At 41.1% G+C, this 27522-nt stretch overlaps 1 protein-coding gene across 6 annotated transcripts in view; it reads right to left on the bottom strand.

The window, feature by feature from the left end:
• Positions 1-2314: 2314 nt before the first annotated feature.
• Positions 2315-27522, bottom strand: part of arid2 (AT-rich interactive domain 2) — a 63506-nt gene continuing 38298 nt past the window's right edge. For 4 of the 6 annotated variants that reach the window (XM_067428690.1, XM_067428695.1, XM_067428694.1 and 1 more), the window contains exons 12-21: positions 25233-25308; positions 21252-21386; positions 20958-21157; positions 14102-16227; positions 11775-11917; positions 11535-11673; positions 10061-10143; positions 9851-9980; positions 9673-9764; positions 2315-3820 (exon numbers count right to left, since the gene is read on the bottom strand). In XM_067428690.1, the coding sequence (XP_067284791.1) occupies positions 3709-3820; positions 9673-9764; positions 9851-9980; positions 10061-10143; positions 11535-11673; positions 11775-11917; positions 14102-16227; positions 20958-21157; positions 21252-21386; positions 25233-25308 (3236 nt within the window). In that variant the 3' untranslated portion in view covers positions 2315-3708. The remainder of the gene's footprint in view (positions 3821-9672; positions 9765-9850; positions 9981-10060; positions 10144-11534; positions 11674-11774; positions 11918-14101; positions 16228-20957; positions 21158-21251; positions 21387-25232; positions 25309-27522) is intronic. The other 2 variants (XM_067428691.1, XM_067428697.1) reach the window with 1 other exon arrangement.

The following is a 27522-nucleotide window of genomic DNA, read 5'->3' as shown; positions in this document are numbered from 1 at the left end:
ACAAGGATTTCGGATATTGCCATCTTTGTGGGGACATTTTGTCCCCATAACGTAGGGATTACCAGGCCACACACACACACACACACACACACACACACACACACACACACACACACACACACACACACACACACACACACACACACACGCGCGAGAGGAAGAAGCAAAAGCGCTCGACTGACAGAATAAAAGCCCCGCCCAATCGATCGATCGGTCTGTCTGTCTGTCCGTCCGTCCGTCCGTCCGTCCATCCATCCATCCATCCATCCATCCATCCATCCATCCATCCATCCATCTATCCATCCATCCATCTATCTATCTATCTATCTATCTATCTATCTATCTATCTATCTATCTATCTATCTATCTATCTATCTATCTATCTATCTATCTATCTATCTATCTATCTATCTATCTATCTATCTATCTATCTATCGGCGAGAAAGGACATATTTAAATCAACCAGACCACGGAATTAGTTTACTTTCATATACTAGCAGATTAGTTTATAGAATTCGTTTGCTTTCATAATAAATTGCTCATGACCATAAACATCTGTCAAGGTACCCCCTTTTTTTTAAAAGAAAAAATATACTATCTGCAAAATATACAAAATATACCCGAATCTGAACACCCTCCTGTGGTGAACTATGTGAATTACATCGCTTAAATAAATCTTCAACGGCTATATCACGAGTACAAAATCGTTCATTAACTATTTTACATTGATTCAAAACTGTTTAATAACTTACTGAATGTCATGTGCGGTCACAAAACATGTATTTCCATAGAAAATATAGCGTTAGCTCTGTAAGGTGAGGGAAAATGTTACAAAAATCCTTGCGTGGACTGTATCAGTCGTGTTATTGTTGTGTTATATCTCTACTGTTTTGTTAAAATAAATAGATTTTAAAAAGTCGATTGAACTTAACTGTGTTGCTGTTAATTATTTCTAGTTAGGCCTATAACTCGAGTCAGAGGAAAATCTTGCATCCGATTAATTTGAGTTCATTTAATATTGAATAAACTGTGTTACACCTTGTGAATCAGCTAAACATCTGTCAAATTACCCCTTTATTAAGTAGAAATATATTTAAACGTCTGTAATATACGTTTTAATTAGAAGTTCAAGCGCCCTCCTGTGGTGAACTGTGTGAATTACATTACTGCGACTTCTACGGCTTTATTTAGAATTAGAGTAAAATATGACGTAACATTTTTATTTTAATAAATGATGGATTATTTTATGCAAATGAAAACGTTTCTATTATTCTAAAAACATCTTTATAGCATTGATATTTTTAAAACTTGCCAGTCAAAAGAACTCAACTGAGTGCTCTCTCTCAGGACCAGCATTATTAGTTTACCCAAAAATGAAATTTATGTCATTAAAGACTGACCCTAATGTCGCTCCACACCCGTAAGACCTCCGTTCATCTTCACACACAGTTTAAGATATTTTATATTTAGTCCGAGAGCGTATGTAAGTGTATGCACACTATACTGTCCATGTCCAGAAAGGGAATAAAAACATAATCACAGTAGTCCATATGAGACATCAGTGGGTTAATTAGTCTCTTGAAGCATCCAAAATACATTTGGGTCCAAAAATAACACAAACTACGACTTTATTCAGCATTGGCTTCTCTTCCGGGTTTGTGTTCAATCCTCAAATAAAGATTCAAACGGTTATGAATCAGCGAATTGATTCATGATTCGGATCGCCAATGTCACGTGATTTCAGCAGTTTGACCCGCGAACCGAATCATGAATCAATACGCTGATTCATAACCGTTCGAATCTTTACTTGAGGACAAAATGTTCACTTGCTGTTCAGATGTTATGCCTGATCGGCGTGTATAAGCGATGTCAAATCAATTAATCACATCCAAAATAAAAGTGTTTACATATATGTATACTATGTACAATTATGTATATTTGAATACACACACAATATATAAAATATTTACATAATTCATATACATTATATATATACATTATATATATATATATATATATATATATATATATATATATATATATACACACACACACACACATATGCACAGTATATGCAAATATATCATGTATACATACATGTGTATTTATAAATAAATAATTATACATGAATTGATTTGACATTAATATATTTATCCTTCCATCTATTTATATGTAAAGATAAAATCTATTTAATCATTTAAAATGCACCTTCATTTTTTCCCCACTTGCACAATAAGAGTTAACGCTCAGCTTAACTCCCGGTTATCGAACAGTGATTGGAAGGGTGTGAAGAAAACGAGGCATGTCAACAGTGTGTCAAAAATGTTCAGTCTTTTATTTAAAAACTATAAACAGTCACCAAAGTAAATGAAGCCAATCTATATCAGACTGTTAGATATATGTATCATCGCACACCCTACAGACACTGCAGAAATGGTGAGGGGGGGGGAGTTTGGGGTCACGACCCCGCTGGGATGCTAACACAACAGGCAGTAATAAATGTTACACAACACACAGCAGAGAGGACAGCCTGGGGGTCCGGGAGCCGGAATGTGGCGTGGTCGTAAGAATGGATGAAAAAAAAAGAAAAACAAAAAGAAAAGAAACGCAAAATAGTACAATAAAATCCCACACTATATTAAGATAGAAAAAAGGTCTGGAGGAAAATATCATACCTGCACGGAAAGCAAAGAACACAGGAGAAAACCTGTATAAAACTCCATGTATTTAAACCAATTTACAAATACAAAAAGAATCACGTACGGGCGGGCGGCTCGTACTCTGACGGTTACAGTGAATACAGGTTGAGGGGAATACCTTCAATATTTGTTTTTTGTCTCTTCTACAAAATGACATATGATATATTATTTCATACTCTTTCAGCCAGCAAAATGAGTTCTACAAGTTATAATAGTACAAAAAGGGGGAGAAAACAAAAACAAAAATCACAGTTCCACAAAGAAAAAGAAAAAACTTGTAGCCCTCAGCCAGCCCTCCCAAAAAAAACTTTACAGCATCAGTACCGTTGCAGAATATTTACAGGGTTTAAGTACATTCATCCACTGCTGAGTACAGAATCACATCTGAGACGAAAAAACCAGGGGTGGAAATAATAATAATATTAATAAAAAATAAAAAAACGTGAGTCTGAACCTACTAACGCAATGCTTCTGATACCAGTGGGCAGCAGCGGCATGAAGGAGGGTGATTTAACTTTATATCTATTCACAAATATGTACACAATTTTTTTTTGTCTCATTTACTCATATTGGTATTTATTTCAATAATAAATAAGTGAAAATATAATCGGCTCAAGTAAGAAAACCAAGCTATCAAGTTATAAAGAAAAAGAATCTAAGCCACACCTCCGCCGCCCCGCCCCTTTGTCCACTTGCCCCGCCCACAGAATCCCCCTCGCCCAATCAGCGGCGCTCGTCCGGGACTATAAAAATGTGCTCGTTGGGCCAGGCGTGAAGAGGCGGTTAGAAGAGTGAAATGGGCGCTGGTTTCTGAGTGGCTGGTGGAAGACCCGTGGCAGTTTGTGAGGGGGGTGGAGAGGGACTGGAGGAATGGAGATAGGGGTAGTTTTTAGGGAGACGAGAGGTGTGTGTGTGTGTGTGTGTGTTATCCCACACAGTCCCGTTGACCCAATGCTGACGACCTGTGTGGCGACTCTTCTCATCCGAAGGTTTTTGGGTTGAGCTGAGCTCAGGCCTGCAGAGAGCGCGTGAGTTCGTAAAGGCATTTAGCGAGCGTGGTGGAGACCTCCATAGTGCTCAGCGCCAGCACACACAGATGATTTTCATGCCGCCTCACCAACCTAAACACACAAACACACACAGGTAAATACATGCAGATGCTGGAATGGGTCAACCTTAAGGCCCTTTCACACTGGACGCGATTTTAATGGGCAAATAATCCGCGCAAATGTAATGAGTAGCCTGGTCATTATATTTCATTTGTACATAGAGTCTGGCCACTCTCCATTGACAAGGGTTTGTTTCCGCGAAGGCGGGCACTCTGTTGAGGTTTAAAACTATTGGATCTGCCGTGAGCCACTCTGGATCTGCCATAACCAATCGCTAACGTTCGGTCGTGACGTATGTCGTGCGCCCTTCGCCTGTTTCACATAAATCCGACAACATAAAAGTGCACTTGTGCAGGCCACCTCAGTGATAAAACCATAGGACAATACCTAAAACTCGTGCATTCGGATTGTGATTTATTCACGCCACGGTGGAGGAGAGAGTTTTGTGATCGGGAACGCGCCGCTCATGTGGTCCGTAACATGGTCCGTATGCTGTAAGTAAAATTTAATATGCTTGATATGATAATAAATGCTGCTTAAAATTACAGACCAATTCAAATGTTTACGTGCTTTTGTTTTAATTTGTTTGAGAGCTGATGAAATATATTGCTCTTGTATATGCTTGCCAGCATTTTAAAGAAATACAAGTCTAGAAATGCATCCTAATAACAGCAAAGCGCAACCGTACGGTGCTCCTGAGTGGTCAAAAATGATTACAAACAGTGAATTTTGAAGTGATATATTCTTGAAAACTCAGAGAAGTGGATTCGGACAGCTATTACATCACCACACGACCTTGCGTTTGTCAAAAGCAGTCGGCAATTCGGCCGGAGATTTTTACGCAGGTGGTGGGAAACGGACGGCAATAACAAAACGGACCAGTCCCTGTAACTTAAATGATGGCAATACCTTCCGACCCCACGAGGAACAGTTACCGTCCGAATAGCTTCAGCAACTCCTTCATCGCTAACAGAGCGAGCTGGAAAATCAAACCTTTCCCGAATTCCCCCTGTTGTGGAGGAGCGCCACAACATCATGGCCACCAACAAACCCCAGCAAAGACTGTTATTGCTCCGGCTTTAACTTCTGGATATTCGACAGCGGTGCCACAACGGAATGAATGGTTTCGTTCACATCTTTCTCCGCCGCCATTACTGAACTACATCTCAAACTAGTGCTCGACATCAACGTCATCGTTCTCAGACACTCCTTCTGCTCGCTGATTGGACTGTTAAAAATTTGTTCGGAGAAAACCTAAGAATACACCGCAGTCCCCGACGTAGCACTGAAGGAAAATGAAAATTGAGCGGAAGTACGTAGGAGGGCAGAGCCAGGCTATGTAATGAGTACTTCCACACTGAACGCAAATGTGCTGCGGCGAAAAAACATTTAATTTTTCGTTTCGATATCGATTTTTTTTTCTTACTCTAGACGCGACAGAAACAGCTTTAACCAATCGCATACTAGGAAACAAAGGTGCTGAAATGTCCAGTTGATGTCGCAAGCTATTCACTCAACATTAACCTTTGCCAGGTGTGGCCTCTCATGAAATTACAACTGTAGTTCTAGTTAAAGCTGTACACCTGCAGCTGTGTTTACAGACAGCAATAACATAACCTTTTATGAATCATTGATGTTTTTCTAAACCTTGTGTCCGCGATTATGGAAAGTGAATGTGCTGCCATCAGTATGTCTGTGGCACATAAATGTTAACATTGTGAATCAACTGGAAACATCTCCGAATCAATTGTTTCCTGAAGTGTGTGTTAGTTTTGTCAGATGCACTCCTCAAATCGTCCCACAGTTTTCGAAAGGAAGTGCAGAACCGGCCATAATAAGGAAGTTTTAGCTCCCGTACAAGATTAGCAGACTCCCCTTCAGACTAGGGATGCGCGGTATACCGGTAGTGGAAAAATACCGGTATATATTTTATTTCAAATGGTACGATATCATGATTTGGCACATTTCGGTATATGCTGCTTTTCCGAAGTTCACCGGTAGATGGCAGCGCGCTACCCAAACTGAACCGAAACAACCGGCAAATGTGACAACAACATAGACGAACAAAATGGATAAAGCAGTCGAATCTCACTCAAGATGCCCAAAACGAATTAATAAAGAGAGGAGTAGAAGTGACATTTGTAATGACTTTGCTTATAAAACTGATGAAGAACCATCAAACCTAGCCAAGAAGCATCTGTCTCTATCCTGACTTTAAGACTTCTGAAGAGATCGACAGGTCAGTGGATCATTCAAACCATCTCATTTAGACATTTATTTTCTTTTTACACTGATCAACGGCCACACATAGCCTAACATAAGATCGAATATCACAAAATCTCCAGCTTATGTTTCAACCAATGACGTTTAGATCTCATAATATTTGCATGCGTACTATTGCACTGTTTACACAGCCGACTGTGTGAATACTCACTAAAGATGGACATTTTTACATAATTCTGTGTTTTTGACTGTTAAAGGAAATTTAATTTGTAATGTGCGAGTTCTACGTTACAGGAATGTGTGTGTCGTTATGAGCTCATGTCTCCTGTAACTGTTATCACGAAATGCTATAAAATCTCTTGCATGTTCAAATGATTTCCGTTATCCATCCCGAGACGAGCGTGAAATGTTGAATCGGATTATGCAGATTGCTTTAGTGTAGTGCGATGTCTTTTGAACCCAGAAGCAATTTGCTAATTTTGAGAGATTTTTGCTGAAATTATTTCTCACAAGAAAATTTTCAAATGACTGATTTGATGTGATAAGCTTTGCTGATTAATTTACTAATAAACATTTGTGGTGATTTTTTAACGTTAGAAACTCAAAACTTGCATAATTGTACTCATTCTTGTGCAATATAAAGTTACCCGCGCTAATATTAGACTGTGTGGTATCGATTTAATATCGGTACTTTGGTATTAGATTGTGGTACCGTACCGAAGTCAAAATTGTGGTATCGAGCCATCCCTACTTCAGACTCACCCAAAACCTTCTCTTCTGTCTTTTAAATAAAATGAAAAGCTCGTCTTCACTGGATGAGGACGTGTCCGTGATTTCTCATCTGTCGTCGCAAATGTTTTGAACTGTTGGAGCTCTGAAACGTTGCAAATTCGTGTCACGGCTGATGTGATTGGTTTTGATGCAAAATATTTGCTTTTTCGTTACGCGTCCGGTGTGAAAGGGCCTTAAGGGTGTGTTCACACTCCAATTCGGTTCGCTTGGTTCATTTAGTCCTGGGTCTGCGTTGCATTGCCATTTTTAAAGTACAACTCCAGTGAAAAATGACCCTAGGGGTAATTAACACACCGAGTAGATCATTCTCTGGGATGTGTTTTCATGAAAATCGAATGTAAAGAGTTTTATCTCTAAAACAGATTAGCTTATAACGCTAGTATATGGGGCATATAATAAGTTAAATTAAATTGCTAGTTAATACCACTAACTAGGCTCAAAATAGCCTCACACTAACACGGCAGTATAATGAGGGTTAGGATTCTTCTCCATATAATGGACTTCAATGAGCACCAAACGGAGCAAGGTCCAAATGAGTTTCAGTGCAGCTTCAAAGGGCTTTAACCGACACCACACGATGAATAAGGGTCTTATCTAGCGAAACAATCACTCATTTAAACAAAAAATAAAAACGTTTAAGTTTTATAAGCACAAATGCTCACCGTGCTCTGTTCTGAGATGTGCGTTTGTGACGCAATTACGCTGAAAATGTCACGCTTGACGTAGGTGGAAGTACCAAGTCAGTGTTTACTGGAAGTAGGACCATACACACACATTCAAATGTCTGTGTCAGTTTATCGTTTAAAGCGTTTTTACGAACACTTGTAAACACTGACTTGGTACTTCCACCTACATTAGGCGTGACTTTTTGACGTCACAAATGCGCATCGGCGAACAGAGCAATGCGAGCATTTGTGCTTATAATACTTTTTTATTTTTTGTTTAAATGAGCGATCGTTTCACTAGATAAGACCCTTATTCATCGTCTGGTTTCAGGCCCATTGAAGCTATATAGAGAAAAATCCTGGAATGTTTTCAACAAAAACCTTCATTTCTTTTCAACTGAAGAAAGAAAGGATGACATGGGGGTGAATAAATGATCAGCAAAAGCTTTTTTTAAAGTGAACTAATCCTTTAATGCATTAACGATGAGCTATATGTGTTTTAAGGATTTATGTTATTGTTAGACAAATGCCCATGTTTAACCTCTTAACCTTCGCCCTGCGCCGAGAAATAAATTAAAAAATGACATACCCCAAATAAAAATGTCTGCAGCTCTTAAACCCTATGGTCTATATCCATAAATGTGGTCTTATTTTAAACTAGACACTTCAAATTATGTTACCCAAAAGTCATAATAACTCAAAGTAGTATAGGGACAGATTAAAACAAGGGGAAATATGCATGTAAGTGAATCACGTTTTTATTTTTTTATTATTCCCTTATGGAAAAAATATGAGATTTTAATTTTAATGCCCTGAAAATAACCTAAATATAAAACTGAATGTCTGATCATGCTTTGATTAAAATTTGAGGACGATTCTCTCAAAAATGTAGCTTCTGTAAGCTTTTATGTCAAAAAAGACTGGGCGTCCTTTCAATAAAGTCCAATTATATTAGAACATTTGTGTAATAGTAAAGAGTAGTTTTTATTCAAATAAATCTGCAATAAACTGCTAATTATAATAGATTTGCAGGCCCTGATAACTAAAACAACTATTTACAGAATTTACAAGTGTTAAAAAACTCATTTAGTTGATAAAAACAGTCTCTAATTTAGTCTGCGCGTTGTGTGTAAGTGTGTGCGGCAGGCAGGCTCTTACACTGGCAGGCGCTGGATACTAATGAATACCTTGAAGACGACGCTAAGTAAGCATGAGGTATTCACCAATGCTTCTTACGACATCTCTTACAGAAACTACGCAAAATATTGTCTTTTGATTCGTTACTACATCCATCAATCAAATCTATGCTGGCTATGCATTGGCTAGGCATTGACTGGCTTATCCAACTAAGGACCGGCGAGTTTGACTGACAGATGTATCACCCAGTGACGCGCTCCCTTTCTATTTATGTGTCCTAGTCAGCTTTTGATTGAAGGAGAGAGACCTGGGAGGGTTTAATTTGACCGGAACAGTCCACAGTACAGGGGAGATTGTCAAAATAATGATTATAATCGCTATTTCATTGAAAATGGACATGATTGATTACTCTTAACGCAAAGCGCTTATGCAAACAACGGAGGATTTTTAGTTTTTTCCCCTTATTTTTCGTTGTTTTGGATTAAAAGTGGGATGCATTTTGAAGAGTGGACTCTTACACAGACGTGTATGCTGTTGTTTCGTGGATTCGTCCGATCTGATCTGAACGTCAGGAGATGAAAGATGAGTACCGCGTTCATTATGCTAATGTTTAAATAGCCACTGCTTTAGCATTTAATTTAACCCTTTCCTCTCTGGTGTATTTATTGCAAAAACGAGTTCAGAACATGAATCTTGAGTGTTTTAGCTTTCAAATGATGCATAGTTTGTGATAGTTGATTGAACAGCTTGTATAAAACAAAAGTAATTATAAGTAGAGACACGCCCACTTGCGTCAGACGCCCCGCCCACGAACCGGTGCGGATTAAGAAGTTAAGTTAGTTCATTAACTAACGTTAACATGCAATGTATAATTAAAAATATGTTGATATTAACATTAAGATTAATGAATGATGTAGAAGTATTGTTTATTGTTACTTCATACATGCACTCGACACAATGTTTACATAAAATCTAACTTCAATCTTACACACTCTCTCTCAATTTTGGCATGTATGATTATGATTTTATACCAGACGGTTTACTTACGTCCGTCCACAATCCGAGTACTTGGCGATGTTCTTTAATGTTAAGGCAGCAGTTAGTCTAATGTGTTTGGTCATTGGTCCCTCTTTATCGTCCTGAACAGAGAAAACAAACGCATTATTACACATCTTTATATTACACGTCTGAGAGCAGCAGATTTGCCACTGTTGTTGGCCCTCACCGTGAAGTCCCTGAACACAAGGTTCCTCGAACCCCGACGTAAAGCCATCAGAGCTGCACTGGGATGGTTTACAAGAGCTTTTTGTGGTCTTGGAGGAGGCGGAGGATTGCTAACCGCCGCCGGAGGAGACCTGCACATCGAAACATAGATTATGTTCATCACAATCATCTACGACCATAAGCAAGATTGAGCTAAAGAAGGTCTACACACTTGGAAGTGTTGGGGATGCTGCCTTGCGTTTGCTCCTCCAGTTTGAGTGCAGCTATGAGCGCTTCCCTCGAGCAGTGCTTATCCTGCAAAACACACTCTCGGATTAGTGAAACACACACACAAACACTAACTCACACAAGTTTGGATTAATTTAAATTTGATCAAAAATATGATAGTTTTCAAAACTGATAATAATCAGAAATGTTTCTTGAGCATCAAATCCTTATATCAGAATGATTTCTGAGTGATCATGTGATGCTGAAGACTGGAGTAATGAGGATAAATTCAGCTTTAATCACAGGAATAAATTACACTTTACTACAGCGATCAGGCATAGCATTCCTAATATTGTGTTGGTCCCCCTTCTACTGACCCGTCGAGACATGGACTCTGCACCAAGATGTTAGTTGTAAGTTGTGAGGTGGGGCCTTGTTTGTTCAGCACATCCCACAGATGCTCGATTGGATTGAGATCTGGGGAATTTGGAGGCCGAGTCGACGCCTCAAACTCGCTGTCGTGCTCCTCAAACCATTCCTGAAGCGTTTGTGCTTTGTGTCAGGAGCATTATCCTGCTGGAAGAGCCACAGCCACCAGAATACCGTTTCCATGAAAGGCTGAACATGGTCTCAGCAATGCTTAGGTAGGTGGAGCGTGTCAAAGTAACATCCACATGGATGGAGGACCCAAGGTTTCCCAGCAGAACATTGCCCAAAGCATCACACTGCCTCCGCCGGCTCGCCTTCTTCCCATAGTGCATCCTGGGGCCATGTGTTCCCCAGGTAAGCCACACACACACACCCGGCCATCCACGTGATGTAGAAGAAAACGTGATTCATCAGACCAGGCCACCTTCTTCCATTGACAGCTTTCTATCAGAACCAGCATTAACTTCTGGAGCAGTTTGAGCTCCAGTAGCTCGTCTGTTTGATCGGACCCCACGGGCCAGCCTTCGCTCCCCACGGTCATCAATGAGCCTTGGCCGCCCATGACCCTGTGGCCGGTTCTCCACTGTTCCTTCCTTGGAGCACTTTTGATAGATACTGACCACTGCAGACCGGGAACAGCCCACAAGAGCTGCAGTTTTGGAGATGCTCTGACCCAGTCGTCTAGCCGTCACAATTTGGCCCTCGTCAAACTCGCTCAAATCCTTACGCTCGCCCATTTCTCCTGCTTCTAACACATCAACTTTGAGGACAAAATGTTCACTTGCTGCCTAATATATCCCACCCACTAACAGGAGAGATCATCAGTGTTATTCACTTCACCTCTCAGTGGCCATGTTATGCCTAATCGGTGTATATTCACATGGAAATAATATGTCCCTGTTTTTACTCTCTTTGCGCAAATAAATGCAGCCTTGATGAGAGCTCTTTCAAAAAGTCTCTAAATGAATCCACACTTTCAGCAGGAACAGATCTCATTATCACTACATAATAATAATACATTTTATTTGTATTGAAAGACAGGATCTTGCCTGCAGATGTGTGATGAAGGATAGTCTCTGTCGAGGAAACGGTTCACAGCCCTCCCATTGACACTGCCCTGGGTACACGTCTTTACTGCCATGATGTGTAGCCGCGTGATAAAACACCTGCGATGGCGTGTCAAACCACCTGAAACATCACGTTAAAGAGAGAAAAAAAAAGAGTTAGGTTACCATTAACCATCCTCAACAACAGCATCGATAAAACAAAAGCACATCATATTTTCCTACCGTTTGCATGCTTGCCACAGACATTTAAAGTTCTGTCCAGGTTTGCGTGCTTGATCTGGAGAGAGGGCGGGTGCTGGAGAACTCTGATTGGCTCCCTGTGCCGCCTGATCCACTGGAGGCGGAGTCTGAACTGACATGGGCTGCTGCACAGATGCATATTCAGTGAGTAGAAGGCTTAAAGAGTTCATTTAAAATTGATCTTAATACATCAAGCATTGCAGATAATTATAATAACAATAATAGACAAGCATGGTGTACATTTGCACGTTTTTAACATTTAAAATACTGTTCCTTGCACACTTGGGACACTAATATTATGGTCATAGTTATTCAACTAAATATACAAAAAATCAATTTATTAGGTCTTATTTAATTCTATAAACATTAATACTGATTTGCCAACATTGTCGCTATATGATACATTTAAATAAGTTGATAGCATCACCGTTTTCTACAGAACGACTCAAATTTTGTTGCAATATTGTCCTGTTTAACACTGTGAAGCTGCTTTAAAACAATCGGCATTGTAAAAGCGCTTTATTTATAAAGATGATTGATTGATTGACTTGATTCATTTATATGTGCAAAGGATAAGTCCCAATATGAACTTGAAAAGATATATAAATCACACACTACTCAAACCGGGCACTTCTTTTGGATGTAGAATTGAGCGTTTTCTTTTTAATCAATCAACTGTGACGGTTGTTTTGACATTTGCTGATACCTTTGCATGATTTGTAATCCTGGAGGAAGGTCAATTGACCGAAACGTTGCTAATAAAACTTCATAATGATGCAAGTTTAAGTAGTGTGCAGGATTAATACAAACAATTTGAGGAGAAAAGGAGACAAGGGCGAAAAAAAGGTCACGTCAATGTAAAAAAAGAAAAATAGCAAAACTACTTTTTGCATACAGAAAATAAAGCATTTGAGAATTTTTGCATGATGGCACATTTCCCACTGACATTAATTTTCATGAGATTCACCAAAATATCCTGACTGAGTAAATTGATGTCATTCACCCCACATGGAAAAATAAATCAAGCATCTAAAAATCAACATGTAACTTGTTTCCATTCAGGCAAGGCACTAAAGGTAAATAGGGTAAACATTTGAACTAATGGATATCATCAGTTCACATTAAAGGCACAATATGTAATATTCCACCACCAGACGTTGCTTATGGTGCAGCTTATTGTGCATTCACACCAGACACGAATGAGGCGTTAAGCACTGTGAAAGTGCTTTGATTTACATGTTAAGTCAATGCAAAGACACGAATAGACCTTCTGCGGCGCGAATTGAGTGTTTGACGTGAATCGCGCAAACTGAAAAATCGGAAATTTGCCGGATATTCGCACCGCGTTAACCAATCAGGAGCTTGCTCTAGTAGTGACAACAATGAGGACAAAATCATCTGTGGAGACCCGGAGTTGTACGATACATCTTCATACTTTATAGCCACAGGGATAAAAAGGATTTTGCTTGGAAAAAAATTAAGACAGGAGGTCGGACAATCTGGTAAGTTGTAAAAAAATAAAAAAAATAAAACGCTCTTTACCTTGCTTGATTAAAGCTTAAAGCTACACTGAAGTTGGCAATTTGATAAATGCAAGTTAATTCTTCAGTTCAGTCTTTGTGTGCTAAAGGCACATAAGGTCCTGTAGAGATAGCAATACACATTCTGCTTTTTTGCCGAATAAATAAAAAGCATGTCATCAATGTCTTCTCTCTCTGTATCAAAATCTCACCTAGCTGTCCTCAGAGATGGTCAAGTTTGTGCATGATTACGATATAAACATTTTTTAATACTGTAGCCTAAATTGTGGATAATAAGGCTATATATATATATATATATTTATCATCGGCTGAAGTAAATTTCTGGTGTTAACAATTAAAAGAAAAAACATCAAGATAACCATACAGAACCAAAAACCGTGATACGAACTGTGAGTTTTGTGAACCGTGACATCCCTTATATGCTCCTAAAACACAGTCATCCATTGCAGTTTTCATCCGTTTTATTTACCGTTTTTGATTGTTTTGCTCATTTATTGTCAATATTTAAAATGTTTTCCATCTTCAGTGTTAAATAGTCTTTAGATATAAAAGTTTATTGATCTTTGAAAAGGTGTACCTGCATTATGATGCCATTATCATTATTTTAGATGAAAATGGTCTGAGAACAAAAATATCATTTATCGCCATAATTTCTTGGCCAAGCAAAATGTATCACAGGCCAATAAATATACACTAATTTGCATACATTTCCAGAAAGGATAAACTCTAGATAAAGCCAGGTAAACATTGTTTTAGACGTAACATTACCTGAGCATTGGTTTCAGGAAGCGGCGAGGGCACACTTGGTCTCTGCTGTGCTGCATTCTCTATTGCTACTTTTGCTACTGTGCTTGGGTCTGCGCCCGCCGGCACGGCCACCATGGTGGAGCTGTTGCCAGCATTGTTGGGGTCGCTGATGGTCACTATCCGTACACCCATTTTCGTGGGGATTGCGGAGGTACCTCTGTCCCCGTCCTCAAGCGGTCTCTTCAACGGCCGGCTCTCCATGGTGCCGTTAGCAGGAGGCGGCTCAGAAACGGGCGGAGGTGGGGCGTGGTTATGAGGATGGTGTTGTTGCCTCACGCCCAATGTCTCTGAGTTTGGGCCGTTGGAGATTTCGGTGCCGTGGCTCGGCCCGTTGGCCAGGCGTTCTGCCTGCTCTGCTTTGGCAGTGTCCTGCTGAGGCGCAGCAAGAGAGTCCGTGAGTCCATGCGCTTTCTGAGGCGACAACACCTCCCCGTTCCCCATGTGTTTGGAAGCCTTATGATTGGGAATGTTTTTACTCGGATGGGAACCAGCGTCCGATCGCTCAAAGTCACACACCCCATTAACCATTAGCTTTTTAGGGTCGCAGGGCGTCTGCTTTCCTTCGCTCTCGCACTGTATCGCAGGGCCGTTCGGCGCCTGAATTGCCTCTGCTTGGCTGTTCCCTGAGTGATATGGAGGTAGACTCGAGTCGAATTTCCTCCCGTTGAGCAGCTTCGGCCCATCCACCTCCGCCGAATCTCCGTTGCTGGCTTTGGCCGAACCATCGGCGACCGAGTTGTTCTCCATGACCTCGATTTTGCGCTCATGCACGTGCAGTCCCGTGGCGTCCTTGGCCTCCTCCTCCTTTTGGCAGATGATTTTGTCACCTCGGAAAGGTGGAATGGGCGTGGCTCCCGCGATTGGCAGAGGCGGAGTCAACTGCAGGCCGATTGTGGGCGGGGTCTGCGCTCCCTGGCCGGGGAAGCCAGAGTTTGGCACAACAGTGAAGGTAACTTGGTTGGGGGGCGAAGCCTGCAAAATGGTGCCAGGGGTGGAGGTGGAAATAATCTGGCCTGGTAGGATGGAGATGGGAACGGCACCGGGACTCTGCATAAGCTGCACGTTTAACTGCGGTTGAGGTTGCACCGAACCGCTGTTGCTAACCTGGTATACGACTTGCGGACTGGGCGCCCTGGTGCTCGCAGGAGCGGGAACTTGCGGAGCGGGGAGGATGAGTTTTCCACCAGGGGTGGAAGGACCACGTTTCGGAAGCAGTAATTGTTTAATCAGACTTGATTCTGTAGAGGTAGGTTGGGCTGGAGGTGGAGGAGGGGGCGGAGCCTGCTGAAATTGCCGTTTGACGGACAGCATTTGGCTGACTGTGTGTGGCGGGGCGGGATTGGGGATCGGTGTGTTTGGAGAAACGGGAGATGCTGTTGGCTGAGGCTGGATGGTTTGCGGACTGGGGTTGGTTAGTACGATTTGATGGATTGCAGGGGCGAATGCGGCGTTGGGTTGCTGATTAGGACTGACAATGACTAGGCTTTGCTGTTGCGTTTGAGGTTGCGGCGACTGCACTTGAGGTGCCGGTTTGGGGGCGATGTTCTGAAATGCAACACGCGTGCTAGTCACGCCTGCAACAGTTACAACCTGCCCTCCTGCCATTAAGGAAGTGCATGGCGCACTCACATATTGAGGTGGTGCAAGTACCACGGCCTCTTGGGAGCGCGGCTGGGCCACCGAAGGACACACTCCTTGCACTCGACCCGTAAAAACGTGTCCCTGGGGCGGAGGCTGGATCAGTGTGAGAGGGGGGTGATGGAGCAAGGGCTGCTGGGAAGATGAGCCGCTGTGGTTGGGAACCGCCGGTGCAACAGATGCGGTGGGGATGGAGCTCTGGATCATGGCTGTTTTGAGGATGTCATTCGGTCGTATGGGGACTGGGGCGGTGGCTGGAGGGCAAGGGGGAAGTGCAGCTTGTCCTGGCGGGTTCATCGGGAGTCGTGAAGCATTCGGCGCAGGAGCATTGGGAGCGTTTCCGTGGGACGATCCGTGTATGGTGAAGGCCACCTGTGGTGCTGCCTGGCCGGCAGTAAGGCTTGGTGCTGATGCCCGGACAGGCTGCCCACTCACACCAGTGGGCAACGCTGCATGAATAAACAAGATGCAATAGGCTTTGATATCAGCACATTCAACACTGTAAAGGCTTTTGTTTCATTCTTACAATCAGGTTAAAGGCCCTTTCACACCGGATGTGTAACGAAAAAGCGAAGCGAATAAGCAAATATCTCGCGTCAAAACTATTCACATCAGCCGCGACGCGAATTTGCAACGTTTCAGAGCTCCAACATTACAAAACATTCGCGACGACAGATGAGAAAACACAAAGACTTCATCCAGTGAAGACGAGCTTTTCATTTTATTTGAAAGGCCGAAAAGATGATTTTGGATGCATTCAGTCTTAAAAGAACAGACGGTCTGAAGGAGAGTATGCTGAAGGGGAGTGTGATGTTTATCTGCTGACCCCCAGTGCATCCAACATGTAGGTGTGTTTGTTTCTTCAGTAGAACACAAATTAAGATTTTAACTCAACCGTTGCTGTGTGTCGGTCATATAATGATGTGAATGGGTAACAATTCTATGAGAGCCATAAAAAAAAAAACATGCTTAGACAACATGCACAAAGAGCTCTGTGGCTCATGACGACACACTGATATCTTAAGACACAAAACCATCAGTTTGTGTGAGAAATCGAGCCGAATTTATAAATTTTTTACCTCAAATATAACGCTATATCCAACAGCCTGGAACACGCTTCACTTCCGGTAAGGTCAATATCCACATGCGCTGTATATACGAGTCAGAGCCATCAGTGCATGGATATTGACCAGGCTGTTGGATATAGCATTGCATTTGAGGTAAAAAATTATATAAATACGCTCGATTTCTCACACAAACTGATCGTTTTGTGTCTTAAGACATCAATGTGTCGTCATGAGCCACAGGGCTCTTTGTGCATGTTGTCTAAGCATGTTTTTTTTGTTGTTTTTATAGAACGTTACCCATTCACATCATTATATGACCGACACACAGCAACGGTTGAATTAAAAATCTTCATTTGTGTTCTACTGAAGAAACAAACACACCTACATGTTGGATTCACTGGGGGTCAGCATATAAACATCAGATTTTCATTTTTGGGTGAACTAACCCTTTAAATCCTGGCCGGTTCTGCACTTACTTTCGAAAGTCTGTGGGACAATTTGAGGAGCTCCTGCCGAGACAGTAACGTTAGCAGCGCATCTGACGAGACTAACCACACACTTCAGGAATCAATCGATCCGGAGAAGATGTTTCCAGTTCAGTCACAATGCGCCTTTATGTGCCACAGACATACTGATGGCAGCACATTCACTTTCCATAATCGCGGACACAAGGTTTAGAAAAACATCAATGATTCATAAAAGATTATGTTATTGCTGTCTGTAAACACAGCTGCAGGTGTACAGCTTTAACTAGAACTACAGTTGTAATTTCATGAGAAATGCCACACCTGGCAAAGGTTAATGTTGAGTGAATAGCTTGCGACATCAACTGGACATTTCAGCACCTTTGTTTCCTTGTATGTGATTGGTTGAAGCCGTTTCTGTCGCCGCTAGAGTAAAAAAAAAAGACATTGAAACGAAAAAAATTCATGCCGCAGCATATTCGCGTTCGGTGTTGAAGCGCTCATTACACACACAGCTGATCAAAAAATAAAACCATCGCGCAAAGTATTTGCTCGTCCAAATCGCGTCCAGTGTGAAAGGGCTTTAACTATGCTCCTATGATTTCAGATATGCAGCAAACAGACAGAACTGTGGAAGTGCTATAAAAAGTGTAATTTACTGTATACATTTCACACATTTTTTTAATCAATGTTTTAATTTAAACCATAAACCTGCTGTGCATCAAATGTTCAGATGTCAACAGTTTAAATTGTTAATTTATGTATTTATCATTTCATCACTTAAAAAAAAAAATACATTTCTATTAAAGGGATGGTTCACCCAAAAAATGAAAATTGTCATCATTTACTCATTTTAGAATTTTTATTTTTGGGTGAACTATCCCTTTAAGTCCAAAAACAATCCAGAAAATTTTAAAAATAATTTCTAAAGAAATAAACCATTTCATAGGGAACTATTAGTGCTAAAATGTTAAATTAATTAATGAATTGTTAAAGTTTTATGAATTCAATTGATTGCACATCCTTTTTGATAATTAACTTATTTAAAATATTAAAACGGCATAAAAAAATATTTCAAAAGGCCCTGTTAACTTTCTTTTACATATTTACAAGGTTAATAAACTTAAATAGTTGTCTGAATGCTTCTGAAACACATAAATAATGCTCTCTGTATCATTGCCATCATCTCCGTTTTTCTTTAAAACACTGAAAATAATGTGTGAAAGTTTCTGTGACTGTTCAAAGACCGTGAATATTTAATGAGTTTAGCACTGAGGCCGTTTATGATTGGCTGTCTGTTGCTAAACAACTCACTATAACATTCTAAAAGTTTAACACTGTATAGTTTTGGCACCAAAATTCGACCCACAAACAAGTTGTTTCATAAGCCAGAGTGCTAAAATAACAAGTATGAATGTAATTAAAGGGATAGTTCACCCAAAAAGGAGAGTGTGATGTTTATCTGCTGACCCTCAGGGCATCATAGGTGTGTTTGTTTCTTCAGGAGAACACAAATGAAGATTTTTAACTCAACCGTTGCTTGTGTAATGCATGTCAATGGGGTGTATTTCTATGAGAGTAAAAAACACACACAGACATACGAATCCATATTAAACCCTGAGGCTCGTGGAGACACATTGATGTCTGAAGACACGAAACGACCGCTTTCTGCTAGAAACACAACAGTATTTGTGATATTTTTGTCCTCATATTAGACGAATATCATCTAGTATTCCCAGCGCCACTACTTCCGCCGGAGACGGTCAAAATATTGCTGCGATCATAGATATATATGTATAGATTCCTCATTAGTGCCTGCGTGGATCGGTCGAACGAGGCATCTACGTAAATATACGTAATAAACCAGCAGCCATATCACCCCGTAGCCCAAGACTGGTTTCCCACTGAAGCTAAGCAGGGCTGAGTCTGGTCAGTACCTGGATGGGAGCTGCTGGTAAAGGTGTTAGTGAGGCCAGCAGGGAGCGCTCACCCTGTGGTCTGTGTGGGTCCTAATCCCCAGTGTAGTGATGGGGACACTATACTGTCAAAGAGCACCGTCCTTCGGGTGAGACGTTAAACCGAGGTCCTGACTCTCTGTGCTCGTTAAAAATCCCAGGATGTCCTTCGATAAAGAGTAGGGGTGTAACCCCGGCATCCTGGCCAAATTTGCTCATTGGCCTCTGTCCATCATGACCTCCTAATCATCCCCATATCCTGATTGGCTTCATCACTCAGTCTCCTCTCCACCAATCAGCTGGTGTGTGGTGAGCGTTCTGGCGCAAAATGGCTGCCGTCGCATCATCCAGGTGGTGCTGCACATTGGAGGTGGTTGAGGGGATTCCCTCCTTCTATGTAAAGTGCTTTGGGTGTCTAGAAAAGCGCTATATTAATGTAATGAATTATTATTATTATTATACTTTGATCGCGCCGGTATTTTGACCATCTGACGGAAGAAATGGCGCTGGGAATACTAGATGAGATTCGTCTGATATGAGGTAAAAAATAAGACAAATACTGTTGTGTTTCTAGCAGAGAGCGAACGTTTCGTGTCTTAAGACGTCAATGTGTCTCCACGAGCCACAGGGTTTAATATGGATTCGTATGTCTGTGTGTTTTTTACTCTCATAGGGTGCTTTCACATCTCTAGTTCGTTTCATTTGGTCCGAAACAAGGGCAAACAATTATACATTGTTGCATTTTTCAGCTTTTTTGGTTCCTTTTCACACCACACTGATTGCTTTGGTCCGAACCAGTTGAAACGAACCAAAAAGCAGGCACGTGACAACATCCACATCACTCATTGGCCATGGCGTATTTCCTAAACTGCTTTTCGATTGGTCAGAATTTACATGTGGGAAAATTCCAAGAGGAGAGGCAAAGCCAGCAAACTATAATAACACTATGGAGAGACGACTGCGCGGGCCAGTTTTGTCCCTGGCCATAATCTACTACACTGTGTGTATTAACCACAGTATGCAAACAATACATTTCTATAATGAAGCGCGGATGCGACATGAAAACACCGCTCTAATGCACTGCAGACGGCGAGCGCGCATCGCTCGTCACTTCAAGAGGAGGCGTGCATTAATTATTAACTCTTGACATGCTTCCATCTTCAGAAAATATTAGATAATTAGGTAATAATATCATGCACACAATGTCAGCGCAGCCGACTACGGCAGCTGGTTCAGTCCAAAAATGATCAGTTCTTTTGCAGTTGGTTCTGTTCGAGGTCGGATCACGTTCTCACCACAAACAAACCACTCCAGAGTTCGTTTGAAAGCGAACCGAGACCAGCTCTTCAAGGAGGTCTCGGTACGCTTGTTTGGTCCGCTTTTGGTGCGCACCCGAGTGCGATTGCTGCTTTCAGACCTGACCAAACGAACCGCACCAAAGAGGGAAACGAACTCTAGTACGATTCAACCGAACTAAATGAGGCAGGTGTGAAAGCACCCATAGAAAGACACCCCATTGACATGAATTATAGGAGCAACGGCTGAGTTAAAAATCTTCATTTGTGTTCTCCTGAAGAAACAAACACACCAACATCTCGGATGCACTGAGGATCAGCAGACACACATCACAGTCTAATTTTTGGGTGAAGAATCCCTTTAATGTAGTCAATTAATAATAAATCTGTATATGTACCTGACTGGGCCTGAGGGGTTTCTGAGGGGGCTTCGTGTTTAGGAACTAGTGCAGGACTGGCCTGCTGCTGCTGCTGCTGATAATAAAGCTGGACAGGAAGAGGAATCGGCCTCTTTCTTACACCAACCACATGTATTTGAGCCTGCCCACTCAGCCGTGTGTCCTCCACACGCTTCACCGTGTGATTAGGAAACAGCGTCCTGAGAAATAAACAAGCACAGCGTTGATTTTCTGCTCCGAGTTCAACATGCACCATTCGGGACAGCATCTGCCCAACAGTTCCAGTAATCTCACCTCAGGCATTTGTAGAAGTTGTTGGATGTCAGCACACCACCCCGTGCCATCTTGCTGCAGGTCGCCAGATATTCGGAGTACATCTCAGAGCGAGAGACCGAGCCGTCTGGATGAACTTCAAAATGAGCATTTAGCCTACAAAGAGCAGAACGCATTCATAAAACACTAGTGTTGTCACGATACCAAAAATATGACTTCGATACGATACCAGACTAAAATACCTCGATACAGATACTAAATCGATACCACAGTCAAAAAAACAAAAACAGTAAAAGTAATTAAATATGACAACAGAACTATTTTTTTATACTAAAAATTCACTTGGCCAGTATATTTTTGACCATTCCCTCTTTATTGTTATAATAACTGCCAGTGTGAACATCCTTACAGAGATCACATTATCAATCATGTTATTATTCACTAACCTTTCACTTCTCAACAGGTTGGGATGACCAAAATGATACGAGTTATTTAATATTTTTAAAATGTAATTTTATAATAATAAAGATTTTTAATTGTATCTTTGTTTTTAAAAATATGCAAAAAAGGCAATTGACAAACAATATGACAAAAAGAGTGCTTTATTTTTCAGCTATATGTCTATTTAATAGTAGCAAGTCAAGAAAGAAACTAAATAATCAAATATAAAACTGCTTAGTCTTAACTCTTAGTCTTAACTGCTAACATAAACCCATAATAAATGTCATGTTTACTCCTGATATTTCAATCAGAATAGGACACCTGATAGTCTGAAAAAATAATACCTAATTTGGAAAAAAATAATACCTCTGAGACCACATTTAACACTTTTAATGGCCTTAAATTTGACAATTTTGATTTATCACTTTTTAATACTTTTTAAAACCCCGCGGACACCCTGTGACCAGGAAGAATTAGTGTGTTCTTACAATACTAAGAGAATTTTTAATTAAAGTATATTAAAGTTTTCATTTAGACACTAAAAAAACTTAAAAATTAAATTGTCCAAAAATGGCATTATATGACCCTTTAATAAACATATATTTTAGTTATTTAGCCAAGCATGTGGTGGTTTTCTATTTTTCATTGTTTGATTAACATTAATCACAGAATATTAGGTCTGTGGCTTAAGACCTGCACGGATCTAATTACCTCAACTGTACACATTCACTTAAAGGGGCGGTGAAATGCTGTTTCCTGCATACTGAGCTTTCCACTGTTAAAGACTTGGATTCCCATCCTAAACATAGACAAAGTTTCAAAAACTAATGTTGGACGTTTGATGGAGTATTTCTGTGTCAAAAATACTCCTTCCGGTTTCTCACAAGTTTCGGCGAGTGTTTTTCGAGTATGGGTCTATTTGACGATAATAAGAGCGGAAGGTCCTTGTATGGGCCGTACGGGCTCTTCTCCCGGTAGGGTGCGCGCGCGCGTGACTAGAGCACGCTGTAAACAGTCTCTCAGCTGCAGATCCAGTCGTCCGTGAACAGCGCCGCGCTCCACTTTATTCCTATGGGTGAGGTCGAGCGACTTCAACTCTTCAGCACAGCATTCCGGGAAGGCAGCGCTGCATTTGAACCGATTTGAACGCAGAAATGACGGGAAGCTTGACAACATTGTTTCAGTTGCGTCTCAAAATGGATTTACACGCCACTGCTGTCACAGGACTTTACCAAATCATACCAAAGAAGTGTGTTTCTGACGGAGCGGTCCCAGCGATAAAGCTTCGACGGTGAGTTAACTTAAACTGCTTCAAATGTCTCTGCTATTGGCTACCGTCGCATGAGTAAACATCAGTAAACGACACGATCGCGTGCTTCGTCATTCAAATGCGCTAACGGTTACTCCATTGTTGTTCTCTGTATAACGTTACAGTATTCTGACGTGCAAAACCGTTTTGCTTGCTACTTCTAAGGTCTAGTCGCATACAATAGTCCATAAACCGAATCATGTCCTCATACTCTGCGAGTAAACACACAGAAATGTGGAGAGGCCATTAAATACAGTCCATACCACAGAGACGGACGTCCTGCTGTTGCCGTTTCTCCTGTTCAATTTATTTCTCCCTCAGATTTGATTGTGGATCATTATCTGTATTAGCTGAGATAGATGGGTTTCTCCACGCTTGAGGACGTCACCGCTTTGCGCGCGTGTCATTCTTTAGCTCCGCCCACACGATACGCCTCCAGGCGCTCGGTTTTTTCCGGAAAGACTCGGTACAGCCTATATTTCTTTTATAAATATGATAAAACTAAAGACTTTTCGGAGATATGAAGGATGCAATACTACTCTATAGGTACTCAAGATTGACATGAGATTGACTGAAACTGAGTGTTTCACCCCCCCTTTAAGACATATCCGACTGTGTTTACCTGAATACTCGCCAGACCGTGCATTTTTACATATTTTTTACCATTCAAACCCAAACAATAATCTGTGAACGATATTCTGTTTAAACATCGACATCGCGATGTGCGCGTGTGCGATAGTCACATCACCAGAAACATGCGATGTGAAGGGTCGTAGCCCATGGTGTATTAAGAGAACGGTAACACACAGTAAACACGAGTTTGTTGCTAAAGTGACATGCACGTTCCACATGCCTGCACAGTGATTGGTTCGCTGTGCTGCTGCTCACCGCTCACGGCCAAACATTCACTGCTAAAATGCGCGACGAAGAGGATCCGAAGAGGGGAAAAAAAGGTTCGTACCAGAAATCATCGTTTTGGGACTATTTTGGCTACATAAAGGAGGATGTTGAACAAAAAGAGGTACTTTACATGGAGTGTTGTGTGGCCACAAAACAAGAAAACACCACCAATTTGTCTGATCACTTAAAACGGCACCACAAAGATCTTTACGACGAATACAAAGCAGGGCTCGACATTAACGCTTGTCCGGGACGTGGGTGTTTTAAAGGGACAAGTGAAAGAGAATTTTACTTGCCTGACGGACAGCCTGATTAAAACAAAAAATAACTAGCAAATCACCAAATGCAAGAATGTTTGTGCATTAATTTAGTGTAAGTGGCGATCGATTGTGGATAATATATAATTAACTGACGATAATAAGGTTGCGCTGTTGACGCTCGTGCAGCCTCTCGAGGAGAAATCACAACACTAGAGCGTTTTCCTGAATACCATCACGACTGTAAATCACACTGATTTCATCTGACGGTTCCATAAACAACTAATTAACATTCACTTAGTCACTTACATTTTAGATGCAATATTTAGTGTTTTTGTTCTATTTCAGCAGTGAAAATCGTTCACAGCAGACCCGTAACACGTCTCACTCATAACAACAAGTGTAAACGATTCAGCGTTTGAATGAATCGTTTAAATGAACGACTCAGTGACTCACTCATTAAGGCGGTCACCTGCTGCAGGTTTAGTTTCATGTTTGCACATACTTTCCAACATATTTTTTGTCACTTGTAATGAAGCTTGCTTATTAGTGAAATTATTAATATCAAGGAATGGTAATTATTGACTTTAGTCTGGATTGATGGCTCTTAATATCGCAATATATATCGTTGGGGGAAAAAATATTGCAATGTCATTTTTTTCCAATATCGTGCAGCCCTAGAAAGAACTGAATCGCGATCTCATGTTGTCTGAAAGGTGTGTGTGTTTCAGGTCAGAGTCCCGATCGAGCACGTCCCGTACCGCACTTTTTCCTTCTCATGCACACTTATCTGTTGCTTTCTTTGTAATGCGCTGCGTGTTTAACTCTTCTACTTCCAATGTTTAGTGAAAGCGAGAGCTCTGCACACACGTCCTGAAACCTGCTCACACATCGACGCAAATTAAGAAATACAGCTCATATTAGCGCTGTCCTCAAAGTACCGGTACTAATAAATTCCACATCGTACCGTTTGTAATAGCAGGGTATTGCGATGCGTTTGTAGTATCGGTCTAGTATCGTAGCATCGTGCAACACTATAAAACACCAGAACATTTAACGGATCTGAGAAGCGCAAGAACGAGAGATAAGTCTTACCACTGATTTGTGAATTTCTCTCCGTCGACTTCCACAATCCCAGGCGGAGGCGTAGACTGCACAGGTGCCCTGTTCACTGCAACGAAACAAACCCAGACAATGTTAATAAACGCATTAACACAGTTACTCCTCACTGTAGGAGTATACCTCAGTTTACCATTTCAACTCACCCATTTTGCAGGACATTTTTAAACTCTTAAGGCTTAAAAGAGCTCTTGTTCACATTATGCCAGGGTTCAGACTACTATTTCTGCAAGTGTGTGTGTGTTTGTTCCCGCCTATGAGTGAAAACCGCAGGCGGTGAGTGAAACTGCATCAAATGTGTTTTGTTGGCAATTAAACGGTAAGTGCATAAAATGTGAACAACAACAACAACGTATATTTGTGTAATCGATAACTATCCAATGATAAAGCCACGGTGACGGCGTGTGTGTGTGTCTTTAGCTCCGCCCACTGCACGCCTCCACGAACTCGGCTGTTTTCGGAAAGAATAGGTTCAGTGTATTTGTCTTTTATAAATATGATAAATTAAAGACTCTTTAGAGATATGAAGGATCAACACGACTCTGTAGAGAGTTTCATCGTACACCTGGCCCGAAGTTAACTTCCGGTCTGTGTTTGTTTGTTTATCGGTCTGGCAAGAGGATAGTATGGCGCACTACTCAGTAAAAAAACTTTTTTGACGTACTATTCTTAGATAACATTATATAAATATTAACAATCAAGCAGAGAGCATATGACACCAGTGCAAAAACAGTGTGTGTGACCCACCAAAAAGCCTCGAATGCTTCATAAATATCCAGTCTGACTGCATATGAGATCGGTGTCTATTGTCATTTAGACTGTGTGTCTAATGTGATTTACTTGTTCTCATAAATAATCTACTGTAGAGGTAACTTATTCTGGCCATTTTTTCACTTAGCATTAACATGCATTTACAATTGATCACGCCAAGTGTTTACCATCTGGACAACTGATCGGATCAGGCCTTTATCACAGTGTAAAATAACTTTCTCTTTATCCTTTATTAATGGCAGTGCAGAGAGCACAGGTGATGCATTCATATACAATCAATCTCGAATAGGCTACTTTATCTAAAAGTTTAAGCTTCCCAACATTAACCTTATATTATGAAACAAAGAAACATGTTATTCCGAAGCATTGCAATAGGATACTGTACAGAAAAAGGCCTTACACCGTCCTTAAAGGGTTATTGGGATCGCACTCACAGCACGCATTCATGTAAACGGAGCGGTGCGGAGCAAAATGAGTTTCAACTTCTCAAATTAATTCCTAGGAAAGTTAATCTTCCAAAGGCACGAACTGAAAACGCGACAGACTGAACAAGCGCTGGGAACGACTGCCGCGCCGCACTTACCTCAGCTCTCCTGATGAATGTAATCCGACTCCTGCTACATTTGTGCTGTGACTCGGCTCACTCACATTACACTGAACACACACGTTCAGTTTTTAATTGTAGTGTCTGTTTCTCTAACTGAACTGATTTAATAAAAATGAACATGGTGGGCAAGTGATCCACTACTCGTGGCTTTGGGAGTGGCCTCGTAGGGCAGCGAAGCAATGCATTCTAGGAATTGTTGTCTTTCATCCCCATGAGACAAAAATACATTTTCTGTATTTTCGCAGTCTAAAAATAATTTCACATTTCTACTACATTAATGTCCCAGTTAAAATACAAAGCTTAATGCTAAATCACTGAAGGAATCCTTTAAAGATGGCAAACGATAATTGGTTGGAAGCAACCTGTAGTTTGGCATGTTTCACGCCATGAATTTAGGAGTCAAAATCACATCATCTGATACAATGACTAAGTCTGAACCTAGCATTAAGCAATATATATATATATTTTTTTTTTTAAAGCGGTGGTTCTGTGTTTTTTTTCTAGGCTTGGTTGTGTTTATGTGGCGCAGTATAACAATCTTAATACTTCTTTTTATTTATTTTTAAACCCCGTATTTTTCTTATATTCTCCCTTTATTCCACACCGCTGTCTCCACTGTCCTTTGAACGGCTCGTTTGATTCCTGCTTCTATGAAGCCCCTCCCTCCGAAATACGCAATGGTCTTAGATTGGTCAGATGGCCAAATGTAGTTTCCTGTGTTTTTATTGGCTGAAGTGCCAAGCACAGGTTAAGGCCACGCCCCTTCCCATTACGGGCAGAAGTCACATCTGCGGAGACTAGCAAGGGTTTATGATGTCACCGACCCAGGAAAAAGCTTGTTGTAGTCCAAACCGGCCATTTTTGTAGGCAATAAACTGCCGTAACTTT

This window comes from Pseudorasbora parva, chromosome 20 (genome assembly GCF_024679245.1).
Source record: "Pseudorasbora parva isolate DD20220531a chromosome 20, ASM2467924v1, whole genome shotgun sequence".
NCBI lineage: Eukaryota > Metazoa > Chordata > Actinopteri > Cypriniformes > Gobionidae > Pseudorasbora > Pseudorasbora parva.
Note: the sequence above shows the minus strand (reverse complement) of the source record. Positions and strands in the feature narration are given on the sequence as shown.